The following is a 14976-nucleotide window of genomic DNA, read 5'->3' as shown; positions in this document are numbered from 1 at the left end:
ACTGGCGCCCCCTGCAGGACAAATAGGGCAAAAATCATTTTCCAGCCTATTTAATCTCAAACCCTGCAGAGTTTTACTCTCTTCTCACTGAGGATATTTAAAGCTGGAAAACGAAAAGAGAAAGCTGTTTTTGTTTTCGACAGTCATTTTCAGGGTGGGATTGTTTCTTTTTTTTTCTCTCTCGTTTGTTTTGTTTTGTGTTTTGGGGCTGAACTGGTTCTCCACCCACAGGCGCAGGTGTGCCTACCTGTCCGCTCCAGAAGCCTCAAACACGGAAGACGTTCTGGGACCGACGGTCACACTGCGTCCACGGTGCGCGCACGACTTCTCAACCAGAAACAAGGCAGGTTATCGATCACTTTAAAGGCTCGAGCGCGAACGACTCCAGCGGGAGTTGGACCCGATGGCTTCCGTCGGACCGACTCGCCCGGAGCCCGGGGAGACGGGCTCGCTCACGGGCAGCTCCGAGAAGCTGAGCTCCTCCGCCGTCAACCGCATGCTGATGGAGTTCCTCATGTACTTCGGCCGGGCCGTGTTCCTCTTCTACCCCGTGTACCTGACGGGCTACCTGGGCCTGAGCATCAGCTGGGTGCTGCTGTGCATGATGATGATCACCTGGTACCAGAAGAACCGGCAGTGGAAGGACGCGCGGATCGGCTCCGCCATCCAGTTCGTGGACAACGAAACCGACACGATCAACGAGGAGCTGAAAGGAGCCTTGCAGATGGCATCATGGGTATGTACTGTACTCGTATCTGACCGGGCTCAGCAGGGACCCCGAACCTCTCAGGGGGATCCGGTTAGGTTAGAGGCTGATCCGCTCCAGATTACACAGTAAACAACTGGAGCACATCAGCTGGGCCATCTGTGGTGAAACCACCCAAACTTCATTTTATTCAGCTCAAGGTTTGGCCTCGACACATGTGATTACACCACACCCACCCAGCCAGTGAGTCACGGGACTGAAACAGTATTTCAGGTCATTTTTAATGTCCCAGGAATGCATCAGGGTGAGCAGGATGTTCAGGGCCACAGTTTAATCTGCAGTGGTCCAGAGCAGTTAAATAATGACATAATACACTTTACATTAACTTTGTTTGCGGTGCAGAGTATGCATAATGAAAAAATCTGTATTATTGAAAGAATTAAACAAATCTTGATTGAAAGTCACTACAACCTTGACATAAAGCTTGCAAAGTACAATGTCCACAAATCTTCTCCCATAGCTTTTGCATAATGCATGTTTTTACAAAGTAAATGTGACAGCATGACTCTGAAGCAAACACTGGTTTGCATTTTCACAGTGAGGTTCATGACAGCATCACCAATCCCTCAGCTCAGGTCTCAACACTGTGTTGTGTCCACTAAATAAAATCCATGATTTCTTTGCCATATTTACAATTTGCTTGGTGGTTTCCAGGGCTGGCTGCAGGCCGCTGACCTTATGTTTGACACCCCTGGTCTAGAATTCTAAATTTCACCAGTATCAAGTTCTCTTTGTGAACTTGATGGTTATCAAACAAGAACCGCAGGCTTTGACGGTAGAGCCCTGTAAGGAAAAGAGGTTGAATTTCTGTTTAAGATCAGATTCTCACTTGTTTTGTTTTGCTTGGATTTCCAGAGGAAAGTCACTCCGTGTAGTGAGCAGCAGCCTCCCTGCTCTGTTTTGCATGTTCTTGATTCTCAATGTAAATGTTGCAAAAGTTTCACAGTGATGGAAAGAAGGTGTAAAGCAGAAGCAAAGCCACAGGCATGGCGAGAGCATGAATTGTCCAGACTGGTCTTTCAACCCGTGACCTTGAGTGCAATTCACTCTGCCACCCCTAACCTTCTGTGATTTTAAGATTAACGGATGCACCAACACAGTTTAAAAACATTTCTTCTGAGTTATGGAGTGGGCAATTCCTGCTGAAAAAAAAAAAAAACAACACAAAAAACTGATTGTATTAATCCACAAGTCATTAATTAGATGACAAACCTGTCGTCCAACATACTTGATATTTCATCGAACGTCTAATCAACATACTCGTTCCACAGTTGCATGAATGCCAAATTATTGGAGAATAAGGTCCTGGCACACCTTATCTGGATTCAGATGGAAGATGAATGAATGAATGAATGAATGAAGAGATGATAAAATGGCCAAGTAGAAATGTGAAGTCTGATGTTCCACATATAAGAAGCAGATGAATCTTTCAGATGCATGAATGCTGGACTGTCTTTTACCCATACTGCAGCTGAACACGCTGTTCGGGACGCCACCCCGTCACATGCATGTGTGTGAGCAGTGATGTTTTTTTTTTTTTTTTTTTTTTTTATCATGACATCTTTTTTAAAACCTCTGTACCAAAAAAAAAAAAAAAAATCTACTCAGACTAAAAACTGACGTCACTGTTCTCATTATTCAAGATGAGTTGCTTACTTAATATTTATTCGGTGTGTGTGTCAGACTGATTCTGTGTTTTGACGGGTGACTGAAGACTTTTGTTAAATCCACAGTTTTGATGCAGCGGAGAAGCTTTGGTAAGACCCAAAACGACCCGTCAGTGCTTGTCTGTGTGCATTTTTAAACCCAGGAATGTTGTCAATTTTAGGAGCTGGGGAGCATCCTGTGTCATTTGGATCCAGCAGGCTGGGGCATATGATCTGTATTTAATTGAAAGATTTCAGGCTCACAACTTTAATTCATTGTTTAATTTAGATTTGCATGAAAGGATAATTTCGACCGAATGACAAACAGCTCATCCTTGATCCATCATGCATGCATTGGAGTTTTTTGCTCAGTTTTGATCAACACTGTAACTGTTTTTTCCCACATTTTAACTCTACCTTTTGTTTTTCTGTGAAGGTGCATTTCACTGATGTGGAGAAAGCTAACTGGCTCAACAAGGTATGGTGTTAAAGTGTTACATTATGTGCTTTGGAATGTTTTCAGAACTCCACAAATATTGTCACAGTACTAATACAAATAAGCTAAATCAATTATAGATTATTAAAAAATGCTGCAAAGCAATTTGAAGATAGTTTGTATTTTAAATGTCTGTTTTTGGGATCATCACAATGAAGAATTATTAAATAAATGAGGTTTACATCTTGAGTGGAGGTCTTGCAGCGTGAAGCATTGCCTTTATAATCTGAAATATGAATGACTGGTTTATTTCGTGTCTTTGTTCCACACATGCAAAATACTACTGCCAACAAAATACTGTTCATTTTAAATGATCGAGAAAAGAAACAGGCCGAAACCTGGGGCTTATTTATAACTAGCCTATAAATTCAATATAATAATCAGAAATTTGTACAATTTGCAAACAAAAAACATAAATGAATTACATTCACTATTCTCTCATCTGCCTGAACCAGAACCCTTAATCATTTTCTATTTGACAGGTTTTTTTGTAAACCAACCGGGAGCTACTATATTTAAGCTCATAACTGAGAGGTTATCCAACAGAATAGAGAGACACATCTGCATTATATGTTAATTATCACTTTTCAAAAATGTATTTTTCTTCTGTCAACTTGATTGTGAACAGGAAGTCATTTATTCTGAACCTGATGTAATATTTCAATTGTTTTTAAAAGCACAATTTCTTCATATTATAAAGTGTAGGACAGTATAAATTATGGACTTGTGGATTCAAAATAATTGGCAGAATTTATTGATCTATTTATATCTTTTTTTATTGTTTGATACCTAATCTGTTAGCTTTGTTAAATGGAACTATAAGTTAAAAATAGAGAATTTTTGTTGAGTCTCATCTTGAAAATCTCCCAAAAAAATCCGAAGTTAATGTGTTGGTTTCGTCCAAATGAATTCCTTTAGCAGCAGTGAGCTGACTCTGACTCTTCTGCGTGCCGTGCTGCGTTCAGGTGCTGGAGCAGGCCTGGCCGTTCTTCGGGATGTACATGGAGAAGCTGCTGAAGGAAAACATCCAGCCGGTCGTCAGGCAGTCCAACGGTGCTCTCAAGATGTTCAACTTCACCAAAGTTCACTTTGGACACATAGTGAGTTCTCTTTCCCCAATTTGATAGGGTTTTGTTCCGCACTGCTTTCTTCTTTAAACTCGGGGTTGACAAATGCATTTTAGTTCAGTGGCCACACATAGTCCAATTTCATCCTGAGTGGTCCGGACTGCACATGAGTTTTCATTTGATTCTTATGATGTGTTATTGATTCTGGGTTTGTTTTTCTACTCCAGCCTCCAAAGATCACTGGAATCAAAGCGTTCACACACGAGGTGGATCACAGGGAGGTGATTCTGGACATGAACATCAGGTAGATTTTATCTCAGTTCACTGTTGTGGTTTAGATAAAACTGAGCTGAAATGAGGTTTACTCTCCTGTGAAGAAGAACTTGGTTGTATTCGTGTTTCTTTTCTTCACTTTGCAGCTACGAAGGCGACGTGGACATCGACGCTGAAGTGAAACCGCCGATCACAGCTGGTGTAAAAGGATTAAAAGTGAGTCTTTTTTTTTTTTTTTTTCTAAATTTAATCTTTCTCCCTCGATGTGTTGACTCTGCTTCTGTGAACACTCTTTGACCCTTCCAGCTCCAGGGGATGATCAGGGTGATTCTGGAGCCTCTGATTGGCCAGGCGCCGCTGGTGGGAGGGGTCACCTTCTTTTTCATTCGCCGTCCGGTGAGCGCCTGCGACATTTCTCGATATCTCATAGATTTCAAGATGCAGCTGCACATTTTAAATCCCTCCATCGACTCTCAACCGCCAGACGCTGCAGATCAACTGGACGGGAATGACCAACCTTTTGGACAGTCCTGCCTTCAGGTCAGCTTCCACAGAAAACCCCCAGACTCATAATAACGTCAGTGGTTTCTGCAGTCTAGACTCATTTCTCTTTCTTTCTCCAGTTCACTGTCTGAAGACGCCATTATGGATATAATCGCGTCTCTCATGGTGCTGCCCAACCGCATGTGCATCCCCCTCATTGACCAGGTCAAGGTCGACCAGATGAGGTTTCCACTTCCTCGTGTATGTAAGATTTGAACATCACGCATTTCGAAGGTGCCATTTTTGGACATTCAGGTGTTTTATTTGCAGTGGAAAGATATTTTTGGTTTAATTTAAAGTGCAGCCTCCTCTTTGGCCCTCAGGGTGTGGTGAGGGTCCACCTGCTGGAGGCCAGAGACCTGGTGGCGAAGGACACCTACATGATGGGGATGGTGAAAGGCAAATCGGACCCATACGCCACGCTCAGGGTCGGCAACCGCAGCGTCAAGAGCAAGACCATTAAAGAGAATTTACACCCCAAATGGGGAGAAGTATACGAGGTAGAGTATCACAGGATTTTCAGGGAATTATTTTATACTGACAATTAATGTCTGGGCCTTTAATAGTGATAATACTTTTATTTATGAAGCTCTTTCAATCAAAATGCTGTGCTTGTAGGACAGTAACACAGTTTAAAAGTTAACTTAAACCTTCTCAGTTTCCCGGTCTGCCTGATATCTACAGGATTGTTCCACAACTTTGAACTTTTGGACACTTGAACCCCGTTTACTTTGAGAGTAGACACACAAGGCTTTAGAACAGCCTCCTTCATATGAGGCTCAAATGACAAAGCTGCTTCACAAAGACAGTTGTATTAAATTGCGTGTATTATTGACATGTCTGGAAGGAATTGTGAACTCAAACTCACTGTTTCTTAATCTCCTCTGGTCCTTCCCCTGTTTGCAGTTCGTGGTCCACGAGGCCCCGGGCCAGGAGCTGGAGGTGGAGCTGTTCGACGAGGACACGGATAAAGACGACTTCATTGGGAGGTCCGTGCCTGCGTTAAACGCTGCACAAACACTTGAAATTAAAACCTGCCTTGAATGATGTGTGTTGTGTTTGCTTGGGTTTGAAGAGCTCGTCTCATGACCAGTTACTCCTGTCCTCCAGTACACACACATAATACGCTCAAAGAAAGCCTCCTGTTAAAATGTAGTAGATGTTTTCGATATATCTGTATGTATTATATTCCCTCTTTTCATTCTTCAGCTGGAAAAGTGCCTAAAAATATTTAGACTTTAGTTTAAAACTGGAAGAATACATTTGTCCTCCATTCTGATGAATTCAATTGATGTATTTTTGGCATAATTCAAATATCACACTGGCTTTCCGTTTCAGATTTAACCTTGATTTTGGAGAAGTGAAGAGGGAGAAGGAAATGGATCAGGTGAGCGTTTGCATTGACGGCGTGATATTTATATATCAAAGCTTTTAACATACTGTATATTTGAGTTTTGTTATGTTTTATTCAAGTTTTATCCTTCCTTGAGAAGATGTTCTGTTCCACCCTTCATCTCTCACATGTTACAAAATGATGATGAAAGGAAACTTTAATTCACATTGCAGCGTCACTTTGTTTAAATCTGTGTTTTCTGTCCAAAATAAGTCCTCGGATCGCTGCTCCATATGAATCAATGTCTCCCTGATCTCCTTCTTGCAGTGGTTTCCGCTGGAGGGCGTTCCCTATGGTGAAATTCATCTCAAGCTGCAGTGGCTTTCCCTCCAGAGTGACTCCAGTCTGCTGACGGAGGTACCGTATCCCCAGACTTCCCCTGTCCCCCGGTCCTGGCGCTCAGGTCGTGAGCTCCTGGACTTGCTGATGTGTGTATTCCGCCTCCCGGCTGTGTGGTTCATGCCGCCGCTCCTCCTTCCAGACCACCGACGGGCTCTCCTGTGCCATGCTGGCCGTGTATCTGGACGGTGCCTCGAACCTGCCGGTAAGGGGCTTCCACTGCTGTGACTGGTGCTTCTGCGAGCAGATGACGACGAAGCTTTATTGTGCTTTTTGTCTTGCAGAAAGATCACAGTGAGATAGACGACTCACATCACAGACATGGGAAACACTCAAAGGAAGCGCGGGTGAGAAAAGACTTTATGCACCTTTGTTTTTTTGTTTGTTTTTTTTTCATGGATTTGCTGCATTTTCTCATTTCAAAATGTTTCCTGTAACTCTCTTCTGATTGGTTTACTCATTCTGAGTGATCAAACAGGATTTTAGGATTTGCTCGGTCTTGAATTTTACCAGCAGCACACAATGGAAGGAAGCTTGTACCTTTGTGGCTACGTATTCATGAAATAAACAACAGCTTAATGTATTTCTGATTGTTTTTGTAGTTTTTCTGTATTTTCATAGTGTCTAGACCAGGAGTGTCAAACACATTATAGTTCAGTGGCCGCATCTTCAAATCCAAAAACAAATGAGAACAGTAAAAGCCGTAAACACATGAAGTGGTAAGATCTCAGTAAGTGAAGTCCATTCATCCTATCAGAAGATTGTCGGCAGATAAAATATCTCGCAGAAGAGCGTGTCCTCCTCCATTGTCCGATGGCACGTCTTCTCTTTGTGTCTTCGATTTTTTTGTCTGGAGTTCAGATCAGATGCTTTCTGCTGGCGTCGCCGCTGCGCTCGTCAGTGTGTGTAGCTGGTATTTCCTGTTTGTCTGGTGCATGTTTGTTATAGTCTGGGGGAGTGTAGCTTTCCAGCTGGTGTTGCTGTTCCCACATTTACTCCTTAAGTTGAAGTTTGGCCAGGTTTCGTCTCCCAGCGTGAACGAAAGGGCGAGCAAGAGTTGCTCAGCAGGTAAACTCAGGACTGTTTCGGGTCTGGACACATTCTTGTTGGGGAATATGTGTGGATTCCTCCAAGGTTGCTCTTTTTTTGTTCTTTTCTTGTTCTGTTTGTGAGGCGGTAAAAGCAGTGACAAGCAAACTACTGGAACAGTTTGAGGAGACATTAAAATTTGAAAACATGTTGTCAGAAGTGATTGTCTCTGGCTCCCCCTGCTGGCCTGAGTAGGAAGATACACAAAGTGAGGAATGGGATAGGTGAGGAGGAACGCTGAGTTTCTCACTGTCATTACAGTGGTATGTTAAAAACGGGCTGTGTCATCAGGAGCATTCCCATCATGCCCCAGTGTGAACATGTCTCTTCTGTGTGTGTGTGTGTGTGTGTGTGTGTGTGTGTGTGTGTGTGTGTGTGTGTGTGTGTGTGTGTGTGTGTGTGTGTGTGTGTGTGTTCTTGTATTTCTATCCTTGTCGGGGCCAAATGTCCCCACAAGGATAGCAAAACGTGGAACGACGTGCCTTGTGGGGACCTTTTTCCGGTCCTAAGTAGGAGAAATAGTGTTTTCTTGACCATGTTGTTGTTACTGAAAAAAGTAAAAGTGCAAAAACATTTCTTTAGGGTTAGGCTTTATTGTGGTGTGGGTTAGGGTTAGGGTAAGGGTCAGGGTTAGGGGCTAGACATGAATGGGAGTCAATGGACGGTCCCCACAAGGATAGAAATACAAGACTGTGTGTGTGTGTGTGTGTGTGTGTGTGTGTGTATGTGTGTGTGTGTGTGTGTGTGTGTGTGTGTGTGTGTGTGTGTGTGTGTGTGTGTGTGTGGAATGCAGTCAAATCTGTTTGACACACTACCAGTTCCTCCAGTGTGTGTGTTTATATACCATCCCAGTCTAAATTTTAAATCTGCACCAGATGGAAATAATTCTGGACATTACAGTGACAACAGCGTTTCACTTTGTTTTTTTGTTGTTTTTTTAGCTCACGAGGCGAGTTGCCAACCCCAACTCGTACGTGGAGTTTTCCGTTGACGAAGATGTCCAGAAAAGCCTGGTAGTGCTCTCACTTTATCACTATTTTTTTATTTATTTTGTGTGAATTTACAGCGGATCAGGCACTTCCTGACATAACTCTCAGTATTCATCTCTCTCTCTGTCTCTCTCTACAGGTCAAATATGCATCTAAAGACCCGGTGTGGGAGGAGGGCTTCACCTTCTTCATCCGCAATGCCAGAACACAGCAGCTCAAAGTTCAGGTTTGTCATTTGATGCCGTGCACATCATTAAAAACACCGCATAGGAGTGACACGACAGTTCTTGAGGCTCTTTCTGTGACGTTGCCCGTTGGAGCGGCACCTTCTGTCCTCAGCCTGGATCAGTGGCGAGGGTCGTGTCAGGAAGGACGTCCTGCGTGACGCTTGTGCCAAAGCAAACGGGTGGATCACCAACATGAAAGCCAGACCGGGTTTGCCTCTGGTGTTCACCTGCTTTGGCAAATGTGACCAAAAAATGTCTGGAAACGACACACCAAAGTACTACACATGCATTTGAAAATTAGAATTTTTCCACTTCCTTGTTTCTCAAAAATAAAATCCCCCAAAACCTAAAGCAGTCGGACAAAGGGGGAAAAATGCAGTTTTGAATTAAACAGTTGAGTGAGAGCCTCTGGATGATGTAGTGGTTTGCACTCTTGATTGAAAATGAGACGATCCCAGGCTGTCTGTGGAGTTTTTTTGTTTTGTTTTTTTTTTTTTTTTACTCTTATCTGTTTCTGTGTTTGCTCTGTGATGAACTAGAATCCTGTTACCAGTGGCGATAAGCTGGATGAAATGTTCTTGTCATTTCATCTGAGGCATTTTTCAGTCCTTAGAGTTAGTTCAGAATGTTTTCACACTTGGCTCTTTGCAGCAGTCAGAACGAACTCTTGACAGTTCTTTAAAGCAACCGTCGTCCAAATCTAATCAGATCAGAAATAAACCTGCAGCAACACTTCTTTTTTTTTCCATCTTCAGTTGGCTGGAAGACTAAAATAGTGCCATAAATACACTTTAAGTTTAGATTTAAAAGTTTTGTGTTGCTGGGGAGAAGAGTATACATGATGAAAGTGTCTGTATTTTACAAAACCGTACACTTCTGTATAAAATGACTACAATCTTAACATAAAGCCAATTTTAACGACATCATCTGATACTGGATCGACACTTCAGTAAAATCCAGGTTGTTGTTCTTTGTCATGGGATTTAATTTTTCTCAAAACTTCCTACTTTTACGCCCCTTCATTTGAACTTTTTATTCCTTACTGACTCACTTCATGATTCAGTTTTTGTTTTGTTTTTTGTTTTTTAATGTTCGCTGAAGTAAAGAAGTTGATTTGGTTCTTTTATCAAAGTCTTTTTTCAGCAGCTATTCCTATCAAAGCAAATAATGAGTGTTTTTGCCAGCTCTGCTTCTCCAGATGTTTTTTTCTGTTGTTTCTCCTCAGGTGAAAGAGCACGAGAAGAAGACACAGCTCGGCGTTCTGAACATACCGCTCACTCGCCTGCTGGAAACCTCCGACATGACTCTGGACCAGCGCTTCCCTCTGGATCGCTCTGGAGCCAGCAGCCATATCAAAATGAAGGTCACGCTCAGGGTGGGCACACACACACACACACACACACACACACGCACACACAGATACAGTTTGAATTGCTGATGATAAACCCTTCCCTCATCAGATTCTCACTGTGGAGGAGCCGCCACCCAAAATTATCCTCACGCCTCCCCCTCCAAAAGCCCAAGACGGCGTCCAGAACGCGTCGGGAGGGAACTCCGGCTTCTCCTCTCGCACCGTGGCGTCCACCAGCAGCGTCCCCGCCGCCTCCTCCCCGCTGCGAGCGGCGTACTCCCAGAACGGTTTGAACGAGAGCTACCCGGCCCACCGCCGCGGCTCCTTCCTGGCTTCCGAGACCTCGAAGTCGCCGCCGTCCGCGTCGCACATGCGTCGGTTCGACTCCCACAGCCTGCTTTCGGAGAACTCCATGGCCTCGTCGCGCTTCGACCTGCTGGAGGGAGCTTCCTATCCGGCGTGAGTCTGCGGCTTTTGTATATCATGGCGCATAAAGTTGAGTTTGCTGAAGTCATATTTGCAAACACGTCATCGTTCTAGAGCTCTGAGGAACCACCAGGGCTCACTTGGAGAGATCGAGCTGAGCGTGCGCTACGCCACGCTGAGGAAGAAACTTATCGTCCTCGTTAACTCCTGCAGGTACGACAAACAAACCTACACCAGTATCTTCCACCAAAAAAGGCTGAATTACCAAAAATGTATGCTGTTTAATGTGTTGATTAAAGATCAGTAACAATCTTGGTTGGACTGAACATTAGAATGGGACGGGGAAAATGAAATCCCTCCATAGCTGGTGGGTTTAGAGTTGTTTGGCGATCAGAGAGCTGAGCATTTGTTTTACACACCACTACATTCCCAGGCAACGCAGTGTGTTTGACATTCCCCTGGACAAAGGCTGTTGTGGCACGCACCTCTCTGAATGTCATTTTCATTGCAAATCAGTTTCTACTCCATTAGACCTGATGTAACCTCACATTCAGCTGTTTAATAGAACCACCTCCTCTTTCCAGCTTGACATGTGACCTTTTAAACTCTGAAACTGAGGGAATATCAGTGACAGTAAGGGATCTTTTCGGCCTGCTTCGTCTTTGATGGGGTTGTGTGGAACGAAGGGCAGGAAACGATCATTTCATTACTAAGAAAGTACATGAAATTCAACGTGAAATCACAACTACTGAAAAAAATAACGATAAAATCTGCTTGTTAACAGCTTAATAATTGTAATGGTGTTGCTTCATTTTTCAGAATATAATAAATAGAGTTGTTTGATGGAATATCAATATTCAGCATACACTTGTGACTTATTTTTAACAATGTCGCAGAGAGCTGGGCATCATAAGGTCCAGGGGCCACATGTGGCCTTTCACCTCTATTTGACCGGCTCTCAATGTGTCACTGGGAAATTCTGAACCAAAGGAAAATTACTCCTATCATTGACTTGATCAGTGGTTTGGTCTAGCACCTTGTTACCTCGGCAGTTTGTTTCACAGTCTGAGGAAATCAATGAAATGTGCTTTTTACAGGATTTCTCTTACTGACTTTCACCTCTGCAGGTTCCAGTTGATCTCGACGCTGTATAAAGATCAAATGAAATGTAAAATTCTTTAATTTAATCTCAGCTATTTCACATTTGTTCCCTACAGAAACATATTCCCCTGCAGTGAGAACGGCACAGACTCCTACGTCCGCATGTATTTACTTCCCAATCAGTCCTGGATACACCGCAAGAGGACGCACGTCAAAAAGAAGACCGTCAATCCGGTTTTCAATGACAAGTAAGAGGAACTGGACTTATCGAGCACAATCTAAAGAGAACAGATTTGTTGTGCTCAGAGGTTGAAATCTTATCTCTTCCTGTGAAACCTCTCTCCTCGACAGGTTTGAGTATGATGTGACCCTTGAAGAAGCACAAACCAGGATGTTGGACGTGTCGGTGAAAAACAACCGGTTATTCCACAGGCGAGAGAGGAAGGACATTGGCATGGTAGGTCCAGCTTCACTGTGATAAACGTCGACCCCAATTACGAATACGGATCATTTTCATTTTTGCTTCAGAGAAGTTTTGCGAAAAAACTTGCTTTGACCGTGCGGTTGATCTGCGCAGTAGCAGATGCTTGAAATGTAGCAGATGATCAAAACTCAAAGTAATTTGAAAAGAAAGTCAGATTTTTCATTTGCACCATTTCATTGCAGCTTTGTCTGAACAATTGACACATTTCTGAAGTTCTTCTTCTGCTCACAGGTGTTGATTGATCTCTCCCAGTTGGATCTAGTCAAAGGCGTCACACAATGGTACACGACGACCCTGTTTTCTCTTTTTACTTGATCTGTTTGACACGGTGGCTGAAGAAACAACAGTTATGTTTCGTGACTCAGACATCAAGTTGAGTTTGATGTGCTGGGTCGACCTTCTCTCTGCAACTTTTCCTCTTTTCCTCTCCACGCTATCTTTGCTAAAAAGAAACAAGTTTGGCATTTTGAGAAATTCACATATTGGCCTTTTTCTGTCTGGAGTTAGGTCAGGCCGTGTTCGCAGTTGGCTGGTTCGATTTTTTTTGTGCGGTTGCTCTGTTAGTCCCATCCAACTCCCGGTGCGCTCCGAACATACTGATGCAGTTAGAACCGGGATCGGAGCACGAACCAAAGCCATGGAAGGAAACCAAACACAGGATGAGGCGGACACGAGCGCTGCCCTGTGCTGGGAATGCACTGCGGTCGGGTGTGTTTGATGGAGGAAGTCCTGCTGTTGGTTTCATGCCTTGATACATTTTTCTAATTCTTGCGGTTTGTACTGAGGTAGTGAAAATACCACAATAATTCCCCTCATTTATACGTATGTACATATTTGAACTCAGAGATACTGTTATAGCTGGAATATCTAGATCAGGCGTGTCAAACATAAGGTCGGTGGGCCAAAACCGGCCCAGAAGAGGGCTCAACAAACTGAAAATTTCAAAGAAAACATTGATTTGAAAAAAAAAAAAAAAAAAAAAAAAATTTTTTTGGGGGGGACATTTTTCAGGATGATAATCAGAAACCGGTTCTCAGCAAGAACAAGACCTTTTTTTAAGTCACTTTGTATTGACGTTCTGTGACAAACATAATTTCTTCAATATCCTTTTTATTTCTCACTGAAATTATAAAAAAAAACACAAAGATACAATCTCCAAGCAAACTGTCGTATTGATTCTACATTATCATTATCCCTTTAATATATCATATCCTGTTTGTTTTTCTAATTATTAGAAATATTAGAAATATTAGAATCTAATATACTGTTGTCATTCCCTTTGCGTATTCTTTCTCATGCTTTTAAACACTGGCCTTTTCAGTGTTTACCATCTTTTTCACAACTTGGCCAGTTAATTGTTTTAGCATCATACAAAGGTGATTGTACACTAATTGGATTTTTACCTTCTTGTTTAACTCACAGCAACAAAGATAATTACCCAAATTTGTCAAATGAACTGATGACTACTGTCATACAAAACAAACTTACAACTTTCTGTGTTTCCATACAGCTGCATTAATGCTTTATATTTTCTCTGTCGTCAGGTATGAGCTCACGCTGCCGGGCCTGAAAAAATCTGTGTAGCTGATGGAGTGCTGCTGCAGGGCCAGGTGGAGAACGACACATCCCTTCACTTTACTCATGAAAGCAGACCAGACTACAGTTTCATCAAGGGATCGATCTCAGACATGTCCACACCTTTTGTCTTGATCCTGTTTCATTTGCAAATTTTAAATACCGAACTGGCTCCTTCTTTACTGGTACGATAAGCATATATCACTTAAATGTCAAAAATGCTTAAGTCTCTGCAAAACCAGAAGAGATGTGTTTTTTTTTTTCTTGTTTGTTTTTGTTTTTTTGTGTGCGCGCAAGGTCAACTGAGACAAAGCTATACTTTTGTATTTTTATGTAAATATGTGTATGTGCAGTTTTTATATTATTAAATAAATTAAGCACAATATATTGTTTTCGAGTAATGTGGTTCTGAAAGGGTTATTGAATTGTGAACAACACACACTTTAACACTCAATAAAACACAGTTTCAAAGCTTAGGCTTTGGGGCAGGTTACAAACAAAAAGCCTTCCCTTGTGTCCTTGTCTCTGCTGTGGATACTCATCAAATTCCACCTGTATTATGATTCCACTTTACTACAAGTCTGATGTTTTGGTTCACTTCCCTCCTGCATCTATTAGAGCTCAGGCCTTGAGGCAATAAGTAGATCACCTCATCAGTTATATCGAGTACGCTCCATTGTTGCTCATCTTTAGTTTTTAATGGAATTTCTTTATCCCTAATTAATTTCAGATCAGTTGCTCAGTTATGTGGATTGTTTGTTGTACATTGATTAATGAGAAACAAAACCGTATTATGTTTCAAAAACACAACGTCAATTTCTGTATTTATGCACCTTTAAAATATTCTCAATCTCAAAATCATGATTTCCCAGCCGTTCCAATCTTTGTGTCGTACCGTGGCAGGGGGGAACTTCACAGTTAACCAGTTATTAACTGACTGATGAGAACTTAATGATTCTGATTATGCATATATTTTCAGTGAGAAAACCGGATTTTAGACCTGTATATGTCTATACGCTCTTTAAAATCCCCCTGTGAGTTGTTTGTAACAGTCGCTGACAGTGTTCCCCCCTCCACTGGTCAGATGAGTGGACTCTTCCGTTGCTAGGGACGCAAAAAGTGTAAGTCTGAGGCGTTTCACTCATTATTCAACAATTAAAACTCCGAACGTAACTTACATTTGACTAGTTATTTCAGTCGATGAGCGTTTT

General features: G+C 42.4%; 1 protein-coding gene across 2 annotated transcripts; it reads left to right on the top strand.

The window, feature by feature from the left end:
• The first annotated feature begins 71 nt into the window (after positions 1-71).
• Positions 72-14262, top strand: LOC115403717 (extended synaptotagmin-3-like). Of its 2 annotated transcripts, XM_030112706.1 has the most exons (24): positions 79-154; positions 232-736; positions 2849-2890; positions 3874-4008; positions 4203-4279; positions 4395-4464; positions 4555-4644; positions 4733-4788; positions 4872-4992; positions 5115-5291; positions 5698-5780; positions 6130-6178; positions 6452-6541; positions 6666-6728; positions 6808-6870; positions 8554-8625; positions 8741-8827; positions 10054-10203; positions 10289-10638; positions 10720-10818; positions 11823-11954; positions 12058-12163; positions 12422-12471; positions 13735-14262. In XM_030112706.1, the coding sequence occupies exons 2-24, from the start codon at positions 404-406 to the stop codon at positions 13772-13774; spliced, it is 2535 nt and encodes an 844-aa protein (XP_029968566.1). In that variant the 5' UTR covers positions 79-154; positions 232-403; the 3' UTR covers positions 13775-14262. The 2 variants fall into 2 exon arrangements, with proteins under 2 accessions (XP_029968565.1, XP_029968566.1); XM_030112705.1 differs by having other exon boundaries at positions 72-736.
• Positions 14263-14976: the final 714 nt, after the last annotated feature.

This window comes from Salarias fasciatus, chromosome 16 (genome assembly GCF_902148845.1).
Source record: "Salarias fasciatus chromosome 16, fSalaFa1.1, whole genome shotgun sequence".
In the NCBI taxonomy this organism is placed as follows: domain Eukaryota; kingdom Metazoa; phylum Chordata; class Actinopteri; order Blenniiformes; family Blenniidae; genus Salarias; species Salarias fasciatus.
Note: the sequence above shows the minus strand (reverse complement) of the source record. Positions and strands in the feature narration are given on the sequence as shown.

Bases quoted from the DNA above. Each gene is read 5' to 3' on its own strand.
- LOC115403717 (XM_030112705.1), top strand. From the start codon at position 404: ATGGCTTCCGTCGGACCGACTCGCCCGGAGCCCGGGGAGACGGGCTCG. The intron at 6,729-6,807 runs GTAAGGGGCTTC...TTTGTCTTGCAG, and splicing joins ACGGTGCCTCGAACCTGCCG to AAAGATCACAGTGAGATAGA. The intron at 10,819-11,822 runs GTACGACAAACA...TGTTCCCTACAG, and splicing joins GTCCTCGTTAACTCCTGCAG to AAACATATTCCCCTGCAGTG.